General features: G+C 40.9%; 1 protein-coding gene across 1 annotated transcript in view; it reads right to left on the reverse strand.

The window, feature by feature from the left end:
- The window catches only part of CDC5L (cell division cycle 5 like), a 49,590-nt gene extending 23,682 nt beyond the window's left edge, over positions 1 to 25,908 (reverse strand). The window contains exons 1-10 of the mRNA XM_039231196.1: positions 25,731 to 25,908; positions 23,329 to 23,432; positions 21,438 to 21,599; positions 20,715 to 20,842; positions 19,274 to 19,373; positions 11,410 to 11,628; positions 9,879 to 10,023; positions 7,908 to 8,096; positions 3,209 to 3,357; positions 1,028 to 1,190 (exon numbers count right to left, since the gene is read on the reverse strand). Of these exons, the coding sequence (XP_039087127.1) occupies positions 1,028 to 1,190; positions 3,209 to 3,357; positions 7,908 to 8,096; positions 9,879 to 10,023; positions 11,410 to 11,628; positions 19,274 to 19,373; positions 20,715 to 20,842; positions 21,438 to 21,599; positions 23,329 to 23,432; positions 25,731 to 25,775 (1,404 nt within the window). The 5' untranslated portion in view covers positions 25,776 to 25,908. The remainder of the gene's footprint in view (positions 1 to 1,027; positions 1,191 to 3,208; positions 3,358 to 7,907; positions 8,097 to 9,878; positions 10,024 to 11,409; positions 11,629 to 19,273; positions 19,374 to 20,714; positions 20,843 to 21,437; positions 21,600 to 23,328; positions 23,433 to 25,730) is intronic.
- Positions 25,909 to 27,708: the final 1,800 nt, after the last annotated feature.

Raw genomic sequence — 27,708 nt, forward strand, 5'->3', positions numbered from 1 at the left:
TGGGTTCAAGACCCATGTCGGGCTTTGTGCTGACAGCTAGCTCAGAGCCTGGAGCCTGTTTCAGATTCTGTGTCTCCCTCTCTCTCTGACCCTCCCCTGCTCATGCTGTCTCTCTCAGAAATAAATAAAACATTTTTTTAAAAAAATTTGAAGTACAGAGCAAACAGGAATCAAGGCTCAAAATCTAATTTATGAGGCATTCCAAACTCAAAATTTATTTTACAGAAGTAGGAAAAAAGGTACCATTTAAGAAAGTAAACTATTTATTAGTAAGCAATAAAAAATAAAATCATGTAATATATAAGGAGAATTATTATCAGCATAATCAATATTCACAAACACATTAAGAATAAGTCAGCTTAGGAGCCCCTATGTGGCTCAGTCAGTTAAAGCATCTGACTTCGGCTCAGGTCATGATTTCATGGTTCGTGGGTTTGAGCCCCGTGTCAGACTCTGTGCTGACAGCTAGCTCAGAGCCTGGAGCCTGTTTCAGAGTCTGTGACTCCCTCTCTCTCTGACCCTCCCCTGCTCAAGCTGTCTCTCTCTCTCTCTCTCTCAGAAATAAATTTAAAAAAAGAAAAAAAAGAATAAGTAGGCTTAGGGACACCTAGGTGGCCCAGTCAACTGAGCATCCAACTTCAGCTCAGGTCATGATCTTACGGTTCATGGGTTTAAGCCCCGCCTCTGGCTCAAGGCTGACAGCTCAGAACCTGGAGCCTACTTTGGATTCTGTGTTTCCCTCTCTCTCTCTCTGCCCCTCCCCTGCTCACACACTCTCTCTCTCAAAAATAAAAAATCTTTTTAAGTAAATAAATAAAGTAAAAAAAAGAGTAAGTCGGCTTAGGACATCAAAAGGTTCCCCTTCTAAAGTCCTACAAAGTCTTTTCCTTTTCTGGCATCTATAGGTGTGCAGTCGTCTTAAGGTATATGTAATATGCACCAAGAAGAAAAAATACTTTAATATAGTACCCATGAGACAACAGTTTAAGAAGAAAAAAAAAGAGCATTAAAGGGAATTGACACGTACCATCTGCTTCACATAAGAGGGATCACTGTAGTCTGCCATTCCATCCTCGGGATTAATGTTTAACTTGTCTCGAAGAGGAGTTCTACCCGGGGTGGAGTTAATAACTGGTTTGGGAGTTGTCCCACTGCGGGGAGTCAATCCTTCAGAGCCATGAGAAGGAGTCCTAGAAAGACAGAAATTCCAATGAATAAAAGTGCCAATTTTATCTGGATTGTGCTTCCAAATATTTTTCACATAAATTATTTTACAAAGAAAGCATAAAAGAAACAAACTAAAATTGCAGAAATTCTGTCTTCCTACCTGGTTTAAGTTAGAACTCTAGATTAAAATACAGATTCAGTTCAACTAGCTTAGAATTTACACATAGTATTTTTATTTTAATGACTTCAAGTAAAATTATTACACTTGACATTTTCTTGCCTTGCTAAACTAGGCCCACCAAACATTATTTCAACCTTTTCTTGATGCATTGTGGGGTGGCTAAGAACATACCATGGGCAGAGGTCAGCCACACTGCTCAAAGACCCCTAGGAAACTGTTTATAAGTTCAGTGTCTTCATCTTACATTTGCTCCTCACCGCCAGGAGCTGCTGGCTGGAACACCGCTAGCACAGGTGTGCACTCACTTCAGTCGTTCCTTCCTTTACATTCTGTTTGGAAACTGAACACCAGGCCTACAGGTGAACAGCTCTGCGTGACGGCTGAGACTCTCTTAGGAATAAAGTCCATAGACTTGGCAGCTCATATCTTAATTGTTCAAAGCCTGTTTTTGTTTGTTCATTTTGGTTGCTTACTTCCTGTACCTTAGCTCTGTTCCAGACAAGTGATGCTGCCAGACAGATGGTCCCAAAGGTGAGAAGAGAGGTTATCGTAAGACATGGTCCCTGCCCCCAAGGAGCTTACAATCTAGTTGAGAGACAACACAGGGAAAGTAGGATTAGGCTCTTACAAGCCTTGCAAAAGTGTTAAATTGTATATTTGGATTTGGTTGCCAATGCTTCTTGATCCTGCTGTCAGGTAAGTTGTTTTGAGACGCTTCCCATATTAAATAACCAATACAATGATCTATCCTAACACTGAAAATTAAAAGTGAATCTAAAAGATTTCCAACCTTTAAAGTTAAAATTTCATTTTAATATGACTTGCTTCTTCAATGTTTCTATCTTAAAAATTCCTCCTAAAAAATAGTAACTTAAAACAAAAAAACTGTAAACAAAGACCGAACTCTGGACTCTAGTTAATGATATGCACAAGACTGTGTTAGAAGTCAAATGGACTGAAACCTGCAACTTATTTTGAAATGCATTAAACAATTAGATGGATTGACTGACAGATGGATAGATATGTGATAAAGCAAATATAGTAAAATGTTAACAACTGTAGAATCTAGGCGATGACCATATGGATGTTTGCTTTCCCATTCTTTTAACCTCTCTGAATGTTAGAAATTTTCAAAATAGAACAATGGGATATGGGGCACCTGAGTGTCTTAGTCGTTTAGGTGTCTGACTCTTGATTTCAGCTCAGGTCATGACCTCAGTCGTGAGATCAAGTCCTGCATAGGCGTGGAGCCTGCTTAAGATTCTCTCTCCCTCTCTCTCTCTGCCTCTCTCCCACTTATGATCTCTCTCACTCTCTTTCTCAAAATAAAAAAAAGTTGGGAGAAAAGCAATAGTAATACAAACAGATAAAATACTACAATTCTTATAAAATTCAATAAATGATCAAAGGAACAATGGACTGATTTATTCTTCTAAATCAGATAAAATGGGGGCGCCTGAGTGGCTCAGTCGGTCAAGCGTCTGACTTCAGCTCAGGTCATGATCCTACGGTTCAGGAATTCGAGCCCCATGTTGGGCTCTGTGCTGACAGCTCAGAGCCTGCAGCCTGCTTCAGATTCTTTTTTTGAATTTAAAAAAGAAAACCAAAAAAAAAAATCATAAATAAATGAGATAAAATGTATTCAGGAAAAAGGTGATATAGCATCAAAAGCTCTGAACAAAGACAGTTCCATACAGTAATAAATAACCAATTCCTGAATGTGTTACTACTCTGAGTGAGAAGAAATCAAAAAGGCATGTTAAATGCTTATTTCCATTCTCTGTCAACATTACTACACCAAACATGTTGTCTGAATCCTTGAAGTTTTTCTAAAATGAGAGATGTATGTATTTACAGTACCTGAACGGGGTAGAAAGAACTGTGTTTGGAGTCTGTACAACCTGCCGCTGTGGGGTCACACCTGAGAAGTCACTCTCATGCAAAGGGGTGTTAAGTCCACCTTTTAGTGGGGTGTCCACATTGGTCAGGGCCATGAGGTTCTGAGCTTCCTGATAAACAAGAAGGTAAAGAAGTGTATTTTAACAGTTTAGCCAGAATAGCTGAATCCTCTCTTCCGGTTTTACTATACAAACCTCAAAGGAGACAGAATTCTTACACATTTTCTTAATGAACACCAAGAGAGAAAATGAACTCTGGGCCATGACAGAATTCAATACTTCCATTCCTCTGTCGATCTAACACAGCAGATCATAGGTTTTGGAATAAAGTTTTAAATGTCAAGAAATGTTTAGAAATGAAATCATCATGACCCAAAAGCTTCTATTACCTGTACCAAATCTCTTTACAATCATAAAGAACTAAGAATGTAAATCTCCCAATGTGAGCTTGGGCTAAATGTCAGCATACCCAGATTTTAGTCTGGCTTTATCATAATTCTTTCCAGTCTTCATTAACCCCTCTGAGTCTCAGTTTCTTCTACTGGGAAGTTAAGATACCACTAACTGGCTAGTCTAAGTCCACTCCCTGAGAAAACTCATGAGGGCAAGTTCCTTTCTGAAGTCTCGTTGTCCTCCTTAGGCAGGCCTGACAATGTTCCGAAGGCTGTAGCCCCTCTACCACAACCCTGCACTCACTACTCTCACTGCACCCATACTCTTCTAATCCCCAACTCCAGGCCCATGAGAGACTATATTTTCCAAGATAATGACAGCCATATGTCTCATCTCATGTGCTCTTCTTAGAATCCAACCTTGATACTCCTCCCATTGTGAAGTGGAGGTCTATATCTCTTCCTTTTGAATCCAGGTGGCCTTGTGAGTTACCTGTAACTAACAGAATGCAGCAAAAGTGACACTGCTGGACTTCCAAGGCAGGGTGAGCAAACATACGGCTTCCCACCATGCTCACTACAACACCCCTATAGGAGCCTTGAGACACCAAAAGAGAAGTTCAACTGTTCTGAGGCCACAGGCTGAAAGAAAGTCCATGCTTTGTTGAGGCCACATGCAGATTCACTTCCCATTCTCAGGTGAGGACCCAACCCACAGCCAGCACCAACCACCAGACATGGAAAGAAGATGATTCAAGCCCCTATGTGTCAAGATACCCCCCAGTGCTGAGTCTTCTTAGCTGAGGCCCTTGACACCACAGAACAGAGACAAGCCATTCTTCCTGAGCCCTGTCCGAACTGCTGACCAATAGAAACCATTAGCACAATGACATATTTTAAGCCAGTAAGTTCTGGGCCAAAATGAAGATAACCAGAAGCACGTGCATGGCTCAGTCAGTTGAGTGTCCCTTGACTTCAGCTCAGGTCATGATCGTAGGGTCATGGGATCGAGCCCCACATTGGGCTGTGTGCTGAGCATGGAGCCTGCTTAAGATTCTCCCTCCCTCTCTCCCTCTGCCACTCTCCCCCACCCACTTGTGCGCACATACTAAGAAAATAAATAAAATTTTTTTCAAAAAATGAAGCTTATTCCATTATCTATTACCCTGTTCTTAACTCATCGTAAGAATCTTGAATTTCACATTACCAAAGTCCTGTGTGTTCTTTTTGCTAGTTCAAATACAAAACATTTTTCCCCAACTAGGCTCCCAAAACGCTGGCCAACTTTATACCTTTGGCCAGAAGACTGGAAGCTACTTCTCTCAGGAATCTGACAAACCCAAAAGAAAAAATGTAGAATACTGACATGAAGAATTTGCTAAAGAAACCCATCAGCCAGTTCAGTCTACAAAGAAGCCTGGGGTTGAGGAACCTTACCCATACCTAGAGAGCTTCTAATCTACTTTTAAGTGCCCTGCCCTTAACCCCTAGATATAGGCAGAGAGCCAAAGATCAAAAGATATTTGAGGAAACATCCAATATGAAAAACAGAGAACAAAAGAAACTTAATTACTATGCAAGCAAAAGAAAACATAAAAGTAAAACGAAACCATCATTAACAGCTTCAGAGAAATAAAACAAAAATATTCATTAAATAAGACATTTAAATATTGAATACATTTTTTAAAAGAGCTTTTAGAAATTAAAAATGTGACAGTGGAAATTTAGAAACCAAAGATAAAATTCACAAAAAATCTCCTAGCAATAAATCAAAAGATCATTTAGAACAGAAAAACAGAGAATAAATAAGAAAATTGAGGTTCATAAAAGGAACAGACCAATGAAAGGGAGGAAACAAAAATTTTCAAAATAACATCCCCAAACTGAAGGCCATGAGTTTCCAGGATGAAAAGATCCACTAAGCACCTAGCAAGTGACTGAAACAGAGCCTCACCAAGGGTAAGAAAAGAAGATCATATTAACTTCTAGAAAAAGGAAAAAATGGATTTGTTAAATGGCACAGATCTCAATCACTATAGTAGAAGCCAGAAGACACTGGAGCACTGTCTTCCAAACTGTAAACAAAAACCATTTCAATGTGGGAGCATCTGGCTGGCTCAGTGGAGCGTGCAACTCTTGATCTCAGGGTTGTAAGTTCAAGCTCCACATTGGGTGCTTAAAAGGAAAAAAAAAAAAAAAGATTTCAATCTGGAATTCTATAACCAGTTATACTATCCATCAGTTAAGAAGAGAGACCAATAATTCAGAGATATGCGAGGTCTTAAAAATTCCATCTGCCATGAACCCTTCCTCAGAAAGTTACTGAAGGAACTTCCCTAACTTCAGCAATCCTTCACTTTACTGAAGGTTACTTCAGTAACTTCAGTAACCCTTCACTAACAAGGGCAAAAACCAAGAAAACCAAAGACACGGGAGCCAGGCAAGAGATGATCCAAGGGACTTTCTAGGGTGCCAATAACAGGAAATCAAGAGAACAAGCCATAAACAAGATCTAATCATCCAGGGGCACCTGAATGGCTCAGCAGATTAAGCAACTACTTGGGCTCAGGTCATGATCTCACGGTTCATGGGTTTGAGCCTCAAGTCAGCCTCTGTGTAGACAGCTCAAAGACTGGATGGGGCCTGCTTTGGATTCTGTGTCCTCCTCTCTCTCTCTGCTCCTCCCCCCCTCACATTCTGTCTCTCTCTCTCAAAAAATAAAATAAAATAAAATAAAACATAAGGGCACCTGTGTGGCTCAGCTGGTTAAGCATCCAATTCTTGGTTTCAGCTTAGGTCATGAACTCACACTTTGTGAGTTCGAGCCCCGCATCAGGCTCCACGCTGACAGTATGGTGCCTGCCTGGGATTCTTTTTCTCCCTCTCTCTGTCCCTCCTCTGCTCTGTCTCTCAAAATAAATAAACTTAAAAAATAAATCAATAAATACTATATAAAAATAAAAATATTAAATAAAAAAAAAAAAAGAGTCATTGTCCAGAATAGAACACTCAGAAATTCTGGGAAAGACTTAAGAAGCTGAGAATATCTAAAATTTTATCAGATTACAGGAGATTTACACAGATAGTGTCAAGCCAAGTCTAGAGCTGAGTTTGTGCTAAGTAATCAAAAATTTAGCATCTGAATAAAACAAGTAATAACTCAAAAACACACATAATAACATGCAGTAATCATAAAGTACTTGTGGGCTCAGCAATGAATATGACTTGCACAGTCATAAAGTAAACCATGAATACAGAGCTAACCAAAATTATGATATAACCATAACAGAAAATGAGGGAACGGAAAAAGGATGCATGCATGGTAGAGGCAGAGGGTGGCAGAGCCAAATGTTCAGATCGCCAGGTGGAGAAGTGGCTAAAACTGAAAATAAAATCAACAAGTAACAAGTGTCCACATGGTAAGATGGTAAAAACATAGTTGTAGGGGCACCTGGGTGGCTCAGTCGGTTAAGCGTCCGACTTCGGCTCAGGTCATGATCTCAGTTCGTGGGTTTGAGCCCCGCGTCAGGCTAGGTGCTGACAGCCAGCTCAAAGACTGGAGCCTGCTTCGGATTCTGTGTCTCCCTCTCTCTCTCTCTCTGACCCTCCTCTGCTCAAGCTGTCTCTCTCTCTCTCAAATAAATAAAACATTAAAAATTAAAAAAAAAAAAAAACATAGTTGTAATTAGTACCTCTAGAGAGCAACCAATGAGGAGCACAACTATTTCTGTTACTAAGCTTTACAGGAACTATTTGACTCCCAAGAAAGAGCTTAAAATTTTCTTTCTATTAGAGAAGACGAAGTAAGATCTAAGAGTGTTTGACAGCGTTTTGTTAGGTGTGGCTATTCTCCGGCGAACAAACCCCCTACAGAGCTGTGTCTCCCATGTGTTTACAGGAGAGATGGAAACAGCATTGACAGCAGACTGTGCCAAGCTCAACAGAAATGCAGGGAAATTTTAAAAACCGCTGACTACATACATATGATTTCTTTCTAGGACTGCTAGGCAACATGAAATTTTAAAATGCTGTGATTTATTAATAGGTACTAAAGATTTTGAAGGGCTAGCCTCAAAAAAAATTAAAAACCTATGAATTAATAAACGTAGAAATGAAACCACCTAATTACTTAACCTAAGTTAGGTCCCTAATAACAAAATCTTGAGGATCTAGTTTACCCCTTTTTAAGAGAAACAAACCAAATCACTGTGCCCCTTCACTTTCAAGGACAATGAAATGAAAGGCTCACCCTACCATCCAACAGCTTACCTGCAGAATTCTGTCCTGGGAAGCCGGTGTGCGAGGTGTCCTAAGAGCGATGCTGTTGTTGGTGACATTGTACTCAGACAAAAGCGTACTGGAGGCAGAGTTTGTTATGCCAGATTCCTCGGCAGTCTGACGTGCGATTTCACTTGCTTGGCCTACTTTTACAACCTCCTGGAGTTCTGCGTCTGAAATCTAGAAATCACCATAAGCAATATTTTAACCAAAAAACACCACGGCTGGCAACTCCCGTATTCCAGAAAGACGAACCGCTGAAGCTGTGGGATGAGCACACAGGGGTCTGTTTTACCTCTCTTCATTATTTGCGGGTTTGAAAATTTTTATTAAAAAGTTTTTAAGTCTTCCCCGTATAATGAGGGGATAAATGCCATATATGATATACTACCAGGCTGCAAAGTCTTAGATTTCCATAATGAAATGCTTTCAAACCAACTAACATATTAATAAGCCCAGAACATAAAATGATCATGTTTGTATACAACTGTCAAGGGAGGGAGGCCAGAAAGCCAATTAAAACATCAGAGTCCACTCAGCCATAAGAACGCTGAGAAAATCAAAAGGTTTTATCTTAGTAATTTGACAAAAACAAGTATCGCAGGGGAGCCTGGGTGGCTCAATTAAGTGTCTGACTTCAGCTCGGGTCATGATCTCAGGGCTTGTGGGTTCAAAACCCCATGTCTGGCTCTGTGCCAACAGCTCAGAGCCTGGAGCCTGCTCTGTCTCCTCAAAAATAAACAAACTTTTTTTTTTTTTTAATTTTTTTTTTTAATGTTTTATTTATTTCTAGGAGAGAGAGAGAGAGAGACAGCATGAGCAGGGGAGGGTCAGAGAGAGAGGGAGTCACAGACTGAAACAGGCTCCAGGCTCTGAGCTGGCAGTCAGCACAGAGCCCGACGCGGGGCTCGAACCCACGAACCGCAAGATCATGACCCAAGCGAAAGTCGGACGCTTAACCGACTAAGCCACCCAGGCGCCCCAAAAATAAACAAACATTTAAAGAAAAAAAAAAAAGTATCCAGAAGAGAACAAAGAAAAAAAGTTACAGGCAAAATCTCAATTGAAGGCATATCACTACTTTAGGGTGCCTGGGTGGCTCAGTCGGTTAAGCATTCAACTCCTGATTTCAGCTCAGGTCGTATCACAGTTTGTGGGTTTGAGCCCCACTCTGGGCTGCACACTGCAGAGCCTGCTTGAGATTCTCTCCCTCTCTGCCCCTTCCCCAATCAGGCACATGAGCACTTTCTCTCTCTCTCTCAAAAGAAATAAACTTTAAAAAAAAAAGGAGTATCAGTACTTGGATGACAGCATCTGACAAAATTATGTCACGTTTATGATCAAAAATTTTGTGTTGATGTAAGTGCATCATTTGGATAAAGAAGCTCTTCTGGCCTCCTAAGTCTATCCCTCGGCTCCATGAAACCCAACCATTCAATTCCACAGAGCTATACTACTCAAAATAAATCAACAGCTAATTCAAAATTCCCACAGTTCTGACCAACTGTAGTTAAGTCTAAGGAAAACAGCCTGTGATAAGCTGAATGAGGGTATGTTTCTCTTTCCCTTCACATCTCCACATTAATTTTCACAGCTATTGTCTCAAAAAGAGAGGTATGGCACAACAAAACATTCCATGTAAGAAAGCAGCCTGAAGTCCACACGGCCAAATACCACCTTTATCCTAATCAGTTACAATAAGAGGCCAGGAGCCCTAACCTGCTCACAAATTGCTAAAAGCTGACAATCACTTACTAAACCATCACATGGGCTAATCTAAGGCCTGATACAATCATTTATACAGAGAAGTTGTTAATCACACTAAATCACAAGGACTTATTTTTATGTGGCTCACCTATTACACTGTGAATTTCTTAAGGGCACACAGACCCTCAAACATTTGCTAAATAAATTATAAACATATGAGTTCACACAATGAAAAAACTGCTTTTATCAGATTACCTGAGGGGCAGGAAGTACTAGTTTGCTTCTTTTTTTAGTAAATTCAGAAACACCACTAGTCTGAAGAATAGCTGATGGTAAATCAGATTCTTTTTTCCTTTTTAAATGTTGCTTGTCTTTTTTTCTGTCTCTTCCTTCTTTTTCCCTATCATAAATCAAAGCAGAGAGATTTTTAGAAGTTACCTATAGACAATACCAGTAAAAGCCATATAAATACTCATACACTTCTAACAAAATCCCATTCCTAAAATAATTACTGATAAAAAAGACAAAATCTAAATACATTAAGCTGTGCCCTACACCATTACTTACCCACTATATTCAAGAAGAATGCAGCCTGAGAATAGCAACAGAATTATTAAGAAAATAACATACAATACTAAGTAACTTACACAGTAAATATTAAGCCCATGTAAAGATTGATTATGATAAGCAAAATGTTATGTACAATTTCAAAAAGAAAACAAAAGTATCCCCATACCACGATTACATTCTTACAAAAGTATGTGTGGCCACTTACAAAAATGATGAAGACAAGCATACAAAAAAAACAGGAAACAATAATACAAACGGGATGGGATTAAAACACTGAATTTTTAAATTTCCCTTTAACACTGTTCTTCAATTGTGCATGATGATTCTTTAAATTAACTTGTTTCTTTAAAGAATATTTAAGTCCTGACAAATGGTTACAGACTAACACCAGGCTCAAGGCCACGGCTGAAAGCTCCAAGGACGCCTCCTCCCAGCCTGGGTATCGACCTCTTCCCACTCCATCCCACCCCTTCAACATTATCCACTCCCACTTCCATCTCTTAATTCAAACCGGCTACCTCATACAAGGTCTTAATTTGAGAAACAACTACAAGGGAGTACATCCAAGAATGTGCTGTTTCAAGGTGCCTGACATCTGTCATTCAGTACCAATTCGTATCAACAGAGTGGACGGTCAGTAGGGACGTAGAAAACTAAAACTCTCTGACAATCACAAAAAGTTCTCCCCACAATATTCAGATGCAAGAATTAGTGAAAACTCTAAAAATCCCTAGAAATAAGCAAAATCCTCTGCACCTTTAGACCAAATATTTTACAAACACACTTACTTATCCCCATTAGATAAAGACTTAAGTATGCATCGGTAACTTTTTTAATTTCATTCAAAGAAAAACAAGATAAAATTGTCACTAGAATAGACAAAAAGAACCAAACCAGATTTTGACAGATTCCTCAGTCCATTCATCAGTAAAATAACTAACCGGTTCACAAATGTACATAAACGTTGAGACTGTGACTCGATGAATAAAGACTACACTAAGAGCCAAGTGCTGACGTGTCAGGAGGCGCAAACAGCCTTCTATGCGAAAGACACAACTGGTGTTCTCAGAAAGGTGAATCTAGCAAATAAATAAAAACATCATGTAGGCCATATTGTCCTAAACAATAAAAATCTGGCTCTGACAAGGATAGTGCATGGCCCTCCATAAAATTGCTACTATACTCTTCCATTTTCAAAATCAGAAAACCAACTTACGATCTTAGTTCCCCATCAAGATCCTGTTGTCTTAATTTTCTGAAATCTGCATCAAGAGCCTGGTAGTTTTCCTCAGAAGTATCATAGAAACCAAGAGCAGGCTTTTTTTCAAATGGGATTTCAGCATTATAATCAACTCCTCTCTTCTTTTTTCTCTTTTTCTGGATTTCTATGCCAGCTGCTCGAAGTTCTCTTCTCTTCTGGAGGGCTGCAAGACGCCTGAAGAAAAACAAGGCAAGATCACCTAGAAAATCACCTATGATGAGGAAGGGATAGATCATCCAAGAGAGTTAAGAAAACCCAAAAAATATTTGGGGAAGAAATTTTTATTTAAATCCTCACCTCACACCACTCACCAAAATAAACTCCCCTTTTGATTTAAAGGTACACACACAAGCAAAACGAAAAACCAAAGGGACTATGTAAGTAAATACGTATCTTATCTCTGGATTGGAATGTACTCAATATAAATTAAATAAAGGGTAAAAGCAGAGGGGCGCCTGGGTGGCTTAGTCAGTTAAGCGTCCGACTTTCGCTTAGGTCATGATCTCGCGGTTCGTGGGTTCGAGCCCCACGTCGGGGTCTGTGCTGACTGCCAGCTCAGAGCCTGGAGCCTGTTTCAGTCTGTGACTCCTTCTCTCTCTGACCCTCCCCTGCTCACGCTGTCTCTCTCTCTCCTAGAAATAAATAAAACATTAAAAAAAATTTTTAAAAAATAAATAAAAATAAAAATAAAAGCAGAGACCCAACAGCTTTGAATTTTAAATTTTATATCTCTATAGAATTTTTTTTTTAAATCATAAAACAAAAGACAAACAACAGGAAAAAACATTCACAATTAATACCGGGAATGGTTAGATATAAAGAATCTATTCAGGTTTTGTTTGATTTTATAATTTATCCCAAAGGGGGCTTGGGGAAGAAACAGAAGAAAACAAATAGTTCTCTAAGGGAAAAAATGCAAACAGCCAAAATGATAAACAGTTTACGTAGCTAATAATCACAAATTAAATCAAGTACGATTTCTGCATATCTAATTAACATTGTTCAGTTTTTTGTTTTAATGGCAAGTGCACAAAAAGTGGACAGTCACCCCAGTGGTAATGAAAAATAAACTGGTACAGTTTTCCCCAAAGAGAATTTGGAAATACACATTAAAACCCTGACATTTCTCACATTTTTAAATGTTTCATTTTTATTTTTTTTTTTATTTTTGAGAGAGAGAGAGAGACACAGCATGAGCAGGGGAGGGGCAGAGAGAGAAGGAGACACAGGATCCAAAAAAGGCTCCAGGCTGAGTCATCAGCACAGAGCCCAATGCAGGGCTCAAACTCACAAACCGTAAGATCATGACCGGACCTGAAATCAGATGCTCAACAAACTGAGACACTCAGGTGCCCCTCTCACATTTTTTAACCCAGTAATTTCATTCCTCAGTCTTTATCCTAAAGAAATAAATAACATAAACAAGGCCTTAGCTGCAAGACTTCACCGAGCAGCGTTCATAAATAAGCTAATAACTGGACACAATCTAGACATCCAACAAGAAATAAAGAAAATTTATAGCATAGCTATAAGACAGAATGTTGGACAGCTATCTATATAACTTAAAAAACCTGTAAATCTACTTTCCCATGGAAAGATGCTCAAGACATACTGGTGTATAAAAAACGTTACAAAGTTTACATGTTATAGAGCAACATGTAAAAATTACATGCTTATCTATCAGTGAATACATGCACAAAAGATGTGAAAGATGCCCAATAAAATATTAACAATAATCACTGGAGGTTAGGATTTCACTTAATCTTTACTTTCTTGTACTTTCCCATGATGCTATAATTTTAATGATATAATGATGAGAAAAGTTATTTACAACATTAAAGGCGGAAATAAGTAATATAGAGCAATTTCCATCATGAGGCTCTGCAAACCCACCCCCCTCCCAGTAAAACTGACGAAAATTAAAAAAAAGAAAAAGTTTCAGTCTCTGGAAAGGATCCAAAGGAGATACAGCACACGATGAAACATTTATTCAAGAAAATCTGAGGGGCGCCTGGGTGGCTCAGTCAGTTAAACATCTGACTTCAGCTGAGGTCGTGATCTCACAATTCCTGAGAGCCCCACAAAGGGTTCTCTGCTGTCAGTGCAAAGCCTGCTTCAGATTCCTGCCCCAATCGTGCTTGTATTTTTTCTCTCTCAAAAATAAATAGACATTTAAATTTTATTTTTATTTTTTTTAATGTTTATTTTTGAGAGAGAGCATGAGCGGGGAAGGGCAGACACACACACACACACACACACACACACACAGAATCTAAAACAGGTTGCCAGCAAAGAGCAGCCCAACACGGGGATCAAACTCATAAACCAAGATCATGACCTGAGCCCAAGTCAGATGCTTAACTGACTGAACCACCCAGGTGCGCACCCCCCCCAAAAAAAATTTTTAATTAAAAAAAAATTTGAAAGACAAGGCACTTGGGTGACTCGTCAGTTAAGCATCCAACTCCTGATTTTGGCTCAAGTCATGATTATCAGTTTGTGAGATCAAGCCCCGTGTCAGCCTCTGGGCTGACAGATTTTTCTCTCTCCCAATCCAACCCCTCAAAATAAATAAACTTAAAAAAAAAGAAAGAAAAGAAAAAAAAGAAAACCTGAAAGAGGGTTTCAACTACCCCCACTGTGATATCAGTCTGTACTTTCCAATTAAGTTCTTCTTTCCAGCTTTCCTAACTCAGGCAAAAGACCCTGCAAAGCATCCCAAGCTGGCAAAGGAAACTCCCCCCTCAAGCAATAAGGACCGCCCTGAGCCAGCAAGACCCTGCATGTGATGGACTCCAAGACCTTGAGAGCCAGACTTTTCCTGCCCACCTGCACATACGCACTGTCCCATTCTCCTCACATAAACCAGGAAGAATTTTTGACACTTTGGAGACAGTCTTTGAAATGCTAGTCCAAGTCTTCCCGGTGTCAGCGTCACTGAAATAAATTCCTGTCTTGTTCCACCACCACTCATCCCTCTGCCTTTGGATTTTGTCAGTGGGGAGTGGCCATATCTGGTGTGTCTGGGACCCGCCAGAGCCAGGTACTCGTGCACCCCTGCGTCCCAGCTTCAAACCTAGTAAAATTCACTAAAAAAATGTGAGAGTCTGTGATACCTGAATTAAGTCTCACTTCCTCATCTCTCACCCCAGTCGGCACTGGGAGACAGAAACTCTCTACTCCACCCTGGTGCAGCCAAAACCATAGGGTGCTCTCTCCCCTCCAGTTCCCAATAAGAAGGCTTTCATTCTAGGAGGGGCAGGACACCAGCAATTCTCATCCTGCCCCCAGATACCTGCTGCAGAGGTTAAGTTCCGACAAGAGCTGCCCAGAACCGGGGCCACTTCTTTCCTGTGCCCAGACAGAGGCTCTACCTTGGACACAATGCTGCTAAGAATGCTGGGGCTCCAGGGGTCCTTTGGCCCAGCTTGTGGGATGAGGCTTCCACACTAGGAGAGGAAGCCAAGGAGACCTACGGCTGCTGCCCACACAGAGCACTCAGCTCCTGAAATGGGGACGTCATTCAGAGACAAACAACCAGAACCCAAGGGCAGAAGAAAGAACTCCAAATCTGCCCCCCACCAAAAAAACTGACTTTGCTTGCAACAGAGTATGGAGAAAATGTTCAGGCCTAAGAGCACTCTGAAAAACAGTGAAACTTGTGGTAAAAGGTAATTGGGAAGAAACTGGTAGATTCACCGGCTAAACTGTTGGCCCACTAGTTTGCCAGAAAAAAAGGGGAGACTTCCTGGGGTCAGAGGAAATACCAAACACTGATCCCAGAAACTATGCTTTCAACTGGGTGTTGTATGTAAGTGATGAATGAATCACTGATTTTTTACTCCTGAAACCAATATTGTACTGTATGTTAACTAAAACGAAGACGACGACGACCAAACAACCATCCCTTCAAAGGAACCTAAATTTAATTGGATCCCTTTGTGGAGCAATTTATGTCCCAAGACACTGTTGAAAACAATACAGAAAAAAAAACAGAAAAAGAAAAAGAAAAGAAAACAATACAGCAATCAGCTAGCAATTAGTAGAGCCTAAAATCTGGGTATAGCCAGGGAAAAAGATGCCAAAGAAAGTGTAGTCAAAACCACACCATCCCAGGGTGACTGTGGGCATGCCCAAGACTGCACCCCCAACTCCGCCACCGCCAATGAGCAACATCAGAGGCTTTATATTCCGGAGGGGAGGGGAGAAGAAACTTCACTAACATAATCCACATTCACTAAACAAACAAGCAAAAAACAATGAGAAGCCAGGGTGGAGAGAACATAGCATCCAGAATTGCTACAATGTATGATCTAAAGTGTCCAGTTCCCAACAAAAAAAAAATTGAGACATGTAAAGAAATAAGAAAGCAGGGCGCATACAGGAGACAAAAAGCTGGCAACAGAAACTGCCAGTGAGAGGGGCGCCTGGGTGGCTTAGTCAGTTGAGCGTCCGACTTTCGCTTAGGTCATGATCTCGCAGTTCGTGGGTTCGAGCCCCGCGTCGGGCTCTGTGCTGACTGCCAGCTCAGAGCCTGGAGCCTGTTTCGGAGTCTGTGTCTCCCTCTCTCTCTGACCCTCCCCTGCTCACGCTGTCTCTCTCTCTCTCCTAGAAATAAATAAAAAAAAAAAAAAAGAAACTGCCAGTGAGAGCAACCAGACGTCAGACTTAGCAGACAGACTTCAATGGAGCCATTATAAATATTTAAAAAAAAAAAAAAAAGGAAACTATGATTAAAGAAGAAGGAAGGTATGATGAAAACATTGCATCAAATAGAGAAAATCAGGGGCGCCTGGGTGACTCAGTTAGTAAAGCATCCGACTTCAGCTCAGGTCATGATCTCAGTTCATAGAAAAAATCTGGGGTGCCTGGATGACTCCGTCGGTAAAGCATCTGACTTCAGCTCAGGTCATGATCTCAGTTCGTGGGTTCAAACCCCACGTCAGGCTCTGAGCTGACAGCTAGCTCAGAGCCTGGAGCCTGCTTCAGATTCTGTATCTCCCTCTCTCTCTGACCCTCCCCTGCTCACACTGTCTCTCTCTCTCTCAGAAATAAATAAAAACATAAAAAAAAATTTTTTTTTCAGTAGAGAAAATCAGTGAAAGATAGAAATAACTTAAAAGAACCTAGAGAGAGATGGGTAAAGATTATGCAATCCAGAAAAAAAAAAAAATAAGAACAGAGCCTCCCAGAAATAGGGGGCATCATTAAGTGTACCAACATATGCAGAACAATACCAAAAGAGGAGGAGAGAGAAAAAGAATAAAATATTCAAAGAAATAATGGCTGGAAATTTCCCCAAATTTACTGAACTAACATATCCAGAATGCTCAACGAAATCCAAGGTAGATAAACATAAAGAAATCTGGAAGCAGAAACATCATGCTAAAAATGCTCAAAGCCAAGAGAACTCCAGTAACATTAACAGCTAACTTCTCATAAAAACAGCATGTAACAATATGATCACATTTTATACACGTTACCGTGTGTATATGTACACATAAACATACCGTGTACTGAAAGAAAGGTTTGCAAAGACACATTTCAAAAGTAAAATAATTTCATTTTTTTTTAATGTTTCTTTATTTTGAGAGACAGCTGGGCAGGGACAGAGGAGGGAGAGGGGGAGAGGGAGGGAAGGTGGGAAAGAGACAGCGAATCCCAAGCAGCCTCTGTGCCATAAGCACAGAGCCAGACATGGAGCTTGATCCCATGAACCATGAGATCATGACCTGAGCCAAAGCCAGGAGTCAGACATTTAACCAATGGAGGCACCCAGGCGCCCCAATAATTTCATTCTTTAAATGAAGGAAATAAATTGGGTGCCTGGGTGGCTCAGTCGGTTAAGCATCTGACTTCAGCTCAGGTCATGATCTCACAGTTCGTGGGTTCGAGCCCCACGTCGGGCTCTGTGCTGACAGCTCAGAGCCTGGAGCCTGTTTCAGATTCTGTGTCTCCCTCTCTCTCTGACCCTCCCCTGCTTGCTCACGCTTGTGCACATGCTCGCGCTCTCTCTCTCTCTCAGAAATAAATAAAATATTAAAAAAAAAATTTTAATAATAAATGAAGGAAATAAAGACTTCAAATGACATCAGAAAACCTTTCATTAAGTGAATATAACCAAGATAATAGCATCATATCAACCATTCTGCAAAAAGAAAATAGTGCAATACTGGAGGAAAAATGTATTACCTTTACAATCAATAAAAAGCTTTAAAACAGATTTGCAATTCAGCATTAAAGAAATAACCTGCAATGTATTTTGCATACAGACCAATCTGGTCTATTACAAGATAGATGTACAACACAAGTTATTAAGATGCACAGATTCTACAAGAAAATCTACAAGATAGTCCAGAGTAAATCTATACCTGTAAAACAGTATTTAAAGCAAGCAATACCACTCACACTTGGAGAAGCATCCTTGGCCAACCATGGTTAAAAGGCTCAAAATTATTTGGTCTCCAAACAATGGACAAAAATGGAAAAGTGAATTTTTTTCAACCCTACTCACATTACTTAACCCAAAATAGTGTACAAAATAGAAAAGGGATTAAAACTGGGCAGAAAATTGAGTACCTCCTCTTGGTTTCTGTTTATTCTTCTGGGCCATTCATACTTCCATTAAGTAACTATTCTGGCCTAGTGATTGGCCAGCTATGCCAAGAAGCATCCTCAGGCAAGGAATCCTCCAGCCCAGGATCTGGCACTTCGAAGTCATTACTGGGGAAACCATCAACACAATGCTAGTCTTCAGGTCAGGAAGGACTTCCTAGAGTGGGGGCCAAAAACGGCAGCTGTGTAGGCTAGGAAGATTACCCCAATGCCCAAATTCAGATTTTCCCTTCTCCGTTTCATCTTGGTTTCTGGAACATAGGAATGAGGTCAATCATAGATCTAACCAAAAGGAAAAAGGAAGGGGAAAGTAGAGAAAACCTTAAGCAGACATCAGTGATAACACTCACTTTTTAAATGAAAATTTCTAGGGGTGCCTGGGTGGCTCAGTCGGTTAAATGTCCGACTTTGGCTCAGGTCATGATCTCACGGTTTGTGAGTCTGAGCCCCACATCAGGCTCTGTGCTGACCGCTTAGAGCCTGGAGCCTGCTTCAGGTTCTGTGTCTCCCTCTCTCTCTGCCCCTCTCCCACTCGCTCTGTTTCTCTTTCTCAATAATAAATAAAACAGTAAAAAAAAGAATAAAAAATAAATGAACATTTCTAGAAGAGCCTAAAATTTGGTTCAAAACTCATTAACCCCCTTTACATTCAGCCAAGTTTCCTATTTCACAGCCAATACCTACGCAATACTAATCAAGGAACGCAAGTGGCAGTCAAACAGAAGTCACATAGCCTTGAGTGTCCTCTAGCCATCTGACTCCAAGATGGCTATCATAAATGAAGCTCTTCTATGTTAACAGAATCCAACATATCAAGTGATCATCTGGGAGTTACTTCTGCCAGCATCTTTTACCTCTTACAACATCTTTTTAAAAGCCTATTTTTTTTTCTGTATCTATTCTATAATGGTTAGGGAAAAGAGAAGTAAGATTTTTCCAAAGTATAACGGTGCCTAGCTGGCTCAGAAGGAGAAGCACGCAACTCCTGATCTCAGGGTTGTGGATTCAAACCCCATATCGGGTGTACAGGTTACTAAAATATAAATTTAAAAAAATGTTTTTCCAAAGCATAAAGGAACTGAAGAATATAAGCAAAACTGGAATTGGACAATTCTAATTATTACCCAACAGAGTTGACAAACCACAGTTTTATGAGGTGTAAGGATGCACAGACTAATTGTTCAACTATAGATGGAAACAATACCTTGCTTCTTCCAACTGTTTCTCTCTTGCTTTCCTCTTGGCTTTCTTTCCCTGAGTATTTGCCAAGCGGGCTCTAGCTTCAGAAAGCATCTCAAGTTCATCTGCAAAAATAAAGAGAAAAAAAACTAAGTTCTCCAACAGAAGCAAGGTATGTGAAAGACATACTATAATGCTTAAGAAGAAAAAACCCATGAATACAATCATTATATGGCGGCGTATGGGCTTTGAAGTCCGAGAAACCGAAGTTAAAAACCAGGCCCACCACTTGCTAGCTCTGTGACCATGGATAATTTATCTACCCTCCCTGAGCATGTTTCATCATATAAAAAAAGGGAATAACAAGTCTTATTTCAACAAGAATGTTGAGGACAGCTAAGTAAAATATAATAGGTAAAGCATCCAACAAGTATTCATTAAATAGCAGCTATAATTACCATATCCCTCATTATCATCAACTAACTAGCACAGCACTAGTCATGACAAACTACTGTAAAAACTACTTTTTAATTATAAGGAAACAGATAACTCTCCATTAGGCAAACATTTTTCTCCTCAGAACTGTTTCTCCCCTCCAATACATTTCCATGGCTCCCAAAATAGAATAAATTTCATTACTGATGCCTTAGAGCAATTCCAATATAAGGCTATTCAGGGGAATCTCAACTTTTTTTTTTTCCCCTTACAAGATAACTTTTTTAAAAACTCCAAGATTACCCACTCCATGCTGCAGCATACTGACTCAGATCTCCTGGGGAGGTACTTGTATTTTTAGAAGTACACCTCGTGACAATGATGCAGGTGGAACCGCTACTTTTAAATTTTAAAATCCCAACAAACACTCACTGAACACTTCACAACATCTCTGTTGAGGTAAGATAGCTACAATTATTCTCTATCTAGCAGGAAAGAGAATCAAATCTCAGAAGGATTATTACTTGCCTAAGATCAAATAGCTAAATAAGTGGCAGGCAGGAGGAGCCTAAAATCCAGTTCCTCTGACTCCTGGTTCAATGTCTGAGGCAGGCATCATGAGTCTGCGTCCTAGTACTGCAGTGCTGCCTTTCTACAAAGACTCCAATACCTGCCTGAAGTCAAAGTAGTTAACAGGACTAGAACTCCAATTCCTGCCATGGTGCCCCTTCCCATTCTGGAAAACAGAACTCTCGAGGGTTTGCCACTGGCCTTTAGGGAATCTGTCCAGTAGTATTACGCTGCTTAATTTATTAAATGAAATGAAAAATCAAAAAATGAAGAGACACTGCCCAGAAAGAGCAATTACTCTCCAAAATAAGAGCAGACACATTTAGAGACAGTAACAACTGCAGACAGAACTGGGGTTCTAGAAAGTCAGAGGAGCTTAGAAAGAAACTCAAAGAGTGAAAAAGAGGCCTGAGGAATGTAAGGTTACTAAAGAAACAACTTCCTCACAAGCATGCACTCACCCTCATCCATATCGATCGGATCAGGCCGGGCTGGTTTTGTTTCTGGATTTGGATCTATTTCCCCAGGTTTAAGTTTTCGTGGATCGTCTGTCGTTTCCTCTTCATTGTCTCTTTGTGCAGCTTTATCCCTAGAAAAAAAGCCCAGGAAAGTCGGTCATGCTATCACACCATCCCGTCTTAGAAATACCAGGTTTTCCTAGCACTGGCACTCTTTTTTTTCAAAAACCCAACAGATGGGCATTCACAAAATAAAGTGATTCTACCATTGCTTCACCTGAAAGAGATGACATTAAAATTCTAATTTCAATGAGTGTTCTATTGACTATGAAACAGAATCCAAGCAGCTCATTAATCACAAATGCAGTAAACTCATCCAAAAGGAGAAAAAAAAAAAAAAAACTTCATGAAGAACCAAGATGTTCTGGTTAACTCTCAGCAATGTAACTATGGGTGTAATTATGCGTGATTATTATTTTTTTTTTTTTTTACTATTTTTTCCCTAATTTTCTAAAAAATATAGAATAAATATGATTTATGTAATATTTTTAAATTATTCTTTTAGTAAGTATGTAACATTATCAGTCACGAGACTCAGTATATAATCCAATAGCTTTAGCTCCTTTGACTTTATTCAGATCTGTAACGAAATGTTTAAACACAGAAAATGCTAAAAGCTCATTCAGCCTCATTCAGGAGAGTGCCTGCCTTTGGAAATTCACTTACAAAAGAAATTCATAGTGTTCCAAGCACTGGGCAGCTGTTCTTCCAATGATTGGCGCAATGGTCCTCCACTGGGTTGGCATCAACTTGGCCAAGTGCAACAGTTTTTCCTCTTCTTCTCGGGACCATTCTGTTTTCTTAATGCTTGGATCCAGCCACTCATACCTATTAAAATCATACCATTTTATACATTAATTAGTTACCCAGCATGAACATTTTCTTTACACATCAGATATACTAACTTGTAGTGTCTGAAAAACACAAGCTAACTCTCTTCCCTCAATTACGAAAGCTGTTCTTTTTTCACAACTGAATAATCACTATTTGGTTAACTTTAACCCATTTACTATTCCCTACCTCACCAACTTCTACTGTTTTTTAATTATGCAAGACCAGTAATGCTTGAAAAAGGTACCCTTCCTGAAACATGATCATTTGCCTTCTTTCTCAACTCTCAATTGTTTTCATTTATTTTACACTTTATTAGAGGTTTTGAAATTATCTAAAATTAAAACAATACTACCTCACATTTAATGTTTCTAGTTTTCATAGCACTTTCTCACACTTTTTTTTAAAGTTTTATTTACTTATTTAAGTAATCTCTACACCCAATGTGGGGTTCCAACTCACAACCCCAAAATCATGAGTCACATGCTCTTCCAACTGAGCCAGCCAGGTGCCCCTCTCCTACTTTGATTCAAATCCCACAATACTTGGCTTACTCCAAGTATCTGACTTATACTCATTAAATGTTTCCCAATATCATATGCTTTATTTAGAGTTTTTATTTTTTATTTTTTTTTACTTTTTTAATGTTTTATTCATTTCGGAGAGAGAGAGGCAGCATGAGCAGGGAAGGATCAGAGAGAGAGGGAGACACAGAATCTGAAACAGGCTCCAGGCTCTGAGCCAGCTGTCAGCACAGAGCCTGACGTGGGGCTCGAACCCACGAACCGTGAGATCATGACCTGAGCCGAAGTCGGACGCCTAACCGTCTGAGCCACCCAGGCGCCCCTATTTGGAGTTTTTAAACTTAAGTAAAACTACTATGCCATCCTCTGTCTTTCCTATTGCCCCACCCAACCGACCTTTTCCATCCAGTCTAGTTAGCTGCAAATAAGATACAAGCCTTATTAAATAGTAGGGCAGGAGCTTAGCTCCACTAAGACAAGCAGAAACCAAAACTACTTTAGGCTGAAGACCATCTTCCTCTTTGGGATCCAATCTCTACATTCTGATCCTGTCTCCCACGCAGGTGACTAGGAAATTAAGTCACTCTTGTGCAATCCGAATATGATCCTAGTACCACAAAGGTCAAGGCTGGGGCCAGATCACTCATGCCAAGAGCTTAATGTGTCCTGTGACTTAAAAGGGGACACCACAGGTGCAATGTTGGGCTAAGTTATATTCTGGGGTAGCAAATATACAATAATACTTCAACTGTATTGATGAGGAAACTCACTACTGTGAGCTAGCCTAGAAAATTAACCATTACTTATCATTAATTTCTTTAGGAAAGTAAGTTCTAAATCAACTTACAAATTTCTGGAACACAATCCACTAACAAACTGGGGTCTATCGGTACTAAAAGTAAATTTATTTTATGCTTCACAAAACACGCTCAAGCACCTTAACTCATTTAAACCTCCTATCTCCATCAGTTAGGGCCCCCATTGGGAGAAAACAGGGACAGAAAAGGGATAAGAAAATGGCTTGCCTAAGATCACACAGGAAGCAAGTGACAGCTAAGGCTTAAATCTAAATTCCCATCTCCCACTCCATACTTTCTGTTGTATCATACTGCCTGCTTTCTTTGGCAAGGTTCAAAGAACTGACATTTTCCTCGTCATAATTAAGGTTGCTTTCTGTTTTCCACTCATTAAGTGGTACATACCATCTGGCTTTGCACTGCTTTGCTGATTTTCTATGCAGCAGTGAGGCAATCCTAGACCACTGGTTTTTTCCATATTTCATTACTGCTGCTTTCAGAATTTCATCCTAAAAAAATTGTCAAAGAAAAACCATATATTCAATCACAAAATTCCAAGTGAGAACAGATAAAATTTCTCCCTAGGATTGCTAGGGAAAATCATAAACACATACATACACACACACACACACACACACACACACCAGGTCTGAAAAAAATATACAAAAATTTCATTTACTATAATAATAAACAACAAGCCAGAATTGGCAAAATGCAAAATATTAAGAAGAAATCCCTCAGAAGGGCATCCTACCCTCCCTAAGACACAACCTCCCCAGACTGATAAATTGGGAGTGAGTACAGCCCAACCTGAGACACCCTACCAGGCAGGGATTAACAAAAAGGACTCTCCAATGTTTGGTCGTCATTCTCAAAAGGATACAGCTCCATCATTTGTTCATTCACTCAAAAAACCAGGTGTTTCCTGAACACCTACCTTGTACTGGGTCTTCTATATTTAGGAAAAGAGAAGGAAATAGGCCTCATCCAGCCCTCAAGAAGCAAATTAAGACTCTGGGAATCCATTCTCCACTCCAGTTTACAAATGTCATTTTCTCTCCAGTCCCATAACCTCTGGTCTGACCCAAAAATCCACACCTCAGGTATAACCTAAGAATTACGTCTTTTTCCCCTACTGCACCAGTCAGCTCTTCTTCAGTCTCTAGTTACTGTTTCACCAGGGCACCCATTCTGATATGGAATTCACTACTCCCAGGGGAGTCCAGAAAGCTAAGCCACAGACACCGAAGATAACAGAGCAATAGATGAATGCACTTGGGCATTTTACTTTCAGGCTTTTTTCCACATTGAACTTGGGATACATGCCTCATACGTGAGACACACACACACATACCCCCACCTCATCATCAAAGATTTAAAAAGACTGCAGGGCTTTGGCCACTACACACGAATCCTGCTGTTACTTGATTTTGTACATCGGTCTCTCCCCCAGAAGTCCTCTCGTCTCCAATTTAAACAGTCTGGTTCCCTTCATGGTAGCTGTAAGACAAGGCTGTCCCTGATTCTATGTTTGACTTTGTTACAAAACGCACCTTGAACTAAAAACATAGAGCAACTGTCCACCCTACTAGATGCATTCTGCAAACATCTGCCCCAAGAAAACTATTTCAAGTTACTGTCCTAGGTTCTAGGGATTCCAAGACCTGGGTCTTTTGGGGAACTGTCTGCTGGGGAAAAGCAGTATCAACCAGCACTTACTGAAAGACCACTATGTGCCAGACTGCTCTAAATGCTGATTCATTCAATCCTCAAAAGATTATTCTTACAATTATCATCCCCATTAGAAAGTTGAGGCTCTGAGAGGTTAAGAAACTTATCAGCATCACAGAGTATGATGCTTGCCAAAGGCGAAAACATGCTATACCAGGTGGATGAAAGAAACGCCATGGAAGCACTTATTTTTATAGGGTGATGGGGCAAAAATGCAAGAGTTTCTGAACTGGGTTTTGAAGGATGGCCAGAAAGGTGTCAAGCAGCAGGGCATTCCAAGAGGGCACAAGAAGTAAAAAGACACAGCATTTTAAAAAGAGATGTGCTCCGGAAACTGACAAGTTCAATGCACTATGAACAAAAACTGCATCAAAATCTTCGTTATATTTTACTCTTTCCCTACAGCCCTTTGGTTAGCCACTAGCATTATCCATTGCGTTTCTGGAAGCAAAGAGACTAATAATGCAGGCAGTCTGTCCTATCTGGTTTCTATCCTGACTGAGGGGGAGTGCCAGGAAGAGACAGGCCTTGGGATCTGCCGTGCGGACAAACAAGTTATGCCTTGATAAGAGATAACATGAGAGATGCGGGCATAAACGGGCCCTGAACTTGGCACTCAAGCTGCTTCCCCTCCGCCAGGAAGTCAATGAAGAAACAAAGTTGTGGCCACAGCACTTCTCTATATTTATCAGAGAAGCACCGTGGCCAGGCTAGGGGACGGGGGTGTGCCAGATGATCAACTCTCCCTGAAGACCTACCCCGCCCCCTATACACAGCGAGTTCCTCCATGGCAGGGGCGCGTCCTCAATTCAACAAATATTCGCTAAGGGCCTAACAAGTGCCTGGCACGTCGTCAAGTGCTTAAATCACGGTCCCTGTCCTTGTGGTGCTCAGATGACGCAAGGCCCGACATCAAGTTAAGACCCCGAGGGTCTGCCCCGCGCTGTTCTCCACCCCCGCCCCCCGCCCACGTAGACCCCGCCGGGTATCCTCCTGGCCTCCCCGGCCTCCGCGCGCGTGCGCACAGACTGCCGGAGGGGGCGGAGGGCAGCGGACGGCGGGAAAAGGGGACTTACCTCAGTATTCCTCCACACACCCCCCTTGATCATAATTCGAGGCATCTTGGCTGCGGGGTGTCTCGGCAAGCAGCCGAGAGGAGCTTCACAGAAGTAATAACGGGGCTACGGCCACGGGACCTAAAGCCGCCACTTCCTCCAAGCGCGACCTTCTGATGTGAAGAGATCTGCGCAGGCGCAGGTGGGGGGGGGGTGGTGGCAAGCAGCGTAGCAAGTCTCGCGAGAACCGAGGCTGCTGGAAGGACTAAGTGCCTTTTTACAGCTCTAGTCTAGGAAGACTGACAGAAACCCATCAAGCCCCTCTGGCTAAAGAGCTCTACGCCCCGCGCATGTCCAAAACAGGTTGGAGAAAACCACGGCTCTCGCGAGATATCGCCGGTGGCTCTTAGTAGACAAGGTTGTGGCGAGATTGATCGTGAGGTCACCTGGTGGCGGAGAAAGGGAACATCAGGCGTGCAGAATTAGCCAGCTAGTCTAGGAAGGGCTTTGTTAATTTATCAATTTAGCACTTTATTAGGCATTTGACTAATAGGAATTTATTCAAAGAATACTCAGGGAAAGGAAATAATTTAACCCTAAATTTGTTTAAGTTTATTTTGAGAGAGACACAGGCGCGTGAGCCAGGGAGGTGCAGAGAGAGAGAGAGAGAGAGAGGGAGAGAGAATCCCAAACAGGCTCCGCGATGTCAGTGCAGAGTCCAGCGCCAGACTCAAACTGACCAACCAGGAGATCATGACCTGAGCTGAAATCAAGAGTCGGAGGCTTAACCAACTAAGCCACCCAGGCGTCCCTAACCCTAAATTTTTTAAGCTGTAAAACAGAGATAATAGTATAGCAACTCCATAGGATTGTCCAAGGATTAAATGAGATCATAAACCTAGCCCAGTATCTGATACATAAAACTGCCCCCAAATGTGGCAGCTGTTATTACAAGAAAGGCAACCTCAGATGATCAGTGATTGTCCCAGAAACCCACAAAAATATCTGGTCAGTTTTTCATATATCATTATTCAGTCTATGTGGATTAATAATGTGTTACCATTGATAGACAAACTCAGGTTGGACTGAAATCTTCGCTCTCTAATTAGCTTGCATAATAACCTTGCTGAATCTTATTCTCATCTAAAAAGTGGAGTTAACAGGGGCGCCTGGGTGGCTTAGTCGGTTAAGCGTCCGACTTTCGCTTAGGTCATGATCTCACGGTTCGTGGGTTCGAGCCCCGCGTCGGGCTCTGTGCTGACTGCCAGCTCAGAGCCTGGAGCCTGTTTCAGTCTGTGACTCCCTCTCTCTCTGACCCTCCCCTGCTCACTCTCTCTCTCTCTAGAAGTAAATTTAAAAAAACCTTAAAAAAAAATTAAAATAAAAATAAAAAAAAATAAAAAGTGGAGTTAACAATACCTCCCTCATAAATTTGGATGGCAAAGTAATTGAGACATACCTAAAATTCAGTGAGATAGAGCTTGTCAGAATGCCATTCCACCACCCAGGGACTCACTCAGTGTCTACCATTTCTATGATGTAAATGATGCCCCCTAGGGGTGTCCATTATACAACCTGCCCATTAGGACAGAGCAACTCTGTCAAATGTCCCCCAAGACACCCTTGAACATGCAGACTGCCTGTCTAACTTAAGGATTCAGAAAATGCAACATCATGCCACTTCCATGATTTCGAAAAACAAACCAGGGGCACCTGGGTGGCTTAGTCAGTTAAGCGTCCGACTTTTGCTTAGGTCATGATCTCGCGGTTCGTGGGTTCGAGCCCCGCGTCGGGTTCTGTGCTGTCAGCTCAGAGCCTGGAGCCTATTTCAGAGTCTATGTCTCCCTCTCTCTCTGACCCTCCCCTGCTCATGCTATCTCTCTCACCCTCCTAGAAATAAAAATATATATATATTAAAAACAAACCCAATAGCCATGAACACAAGAGACTGTCCTCCAACATGGCATGCATTGGCCAAACCCCCACAATAATACCCAAG

This window comes from Hyaena hyaena, unplaced genomic scaffold, assembly GCF_003009895.1.
Source record: "Hyaena hyaena isolate Hyena2069 unplaced genomic scaffold, ASM300989v1 scaffold_55, whole genome shotgun sequence".
Taxonomy (NCBI): Eukaryota; Metazoa; Chordata; class Mammalia; order Carnivora; family Hyaenidae; genus Hyaena; species Hyaena hyaena.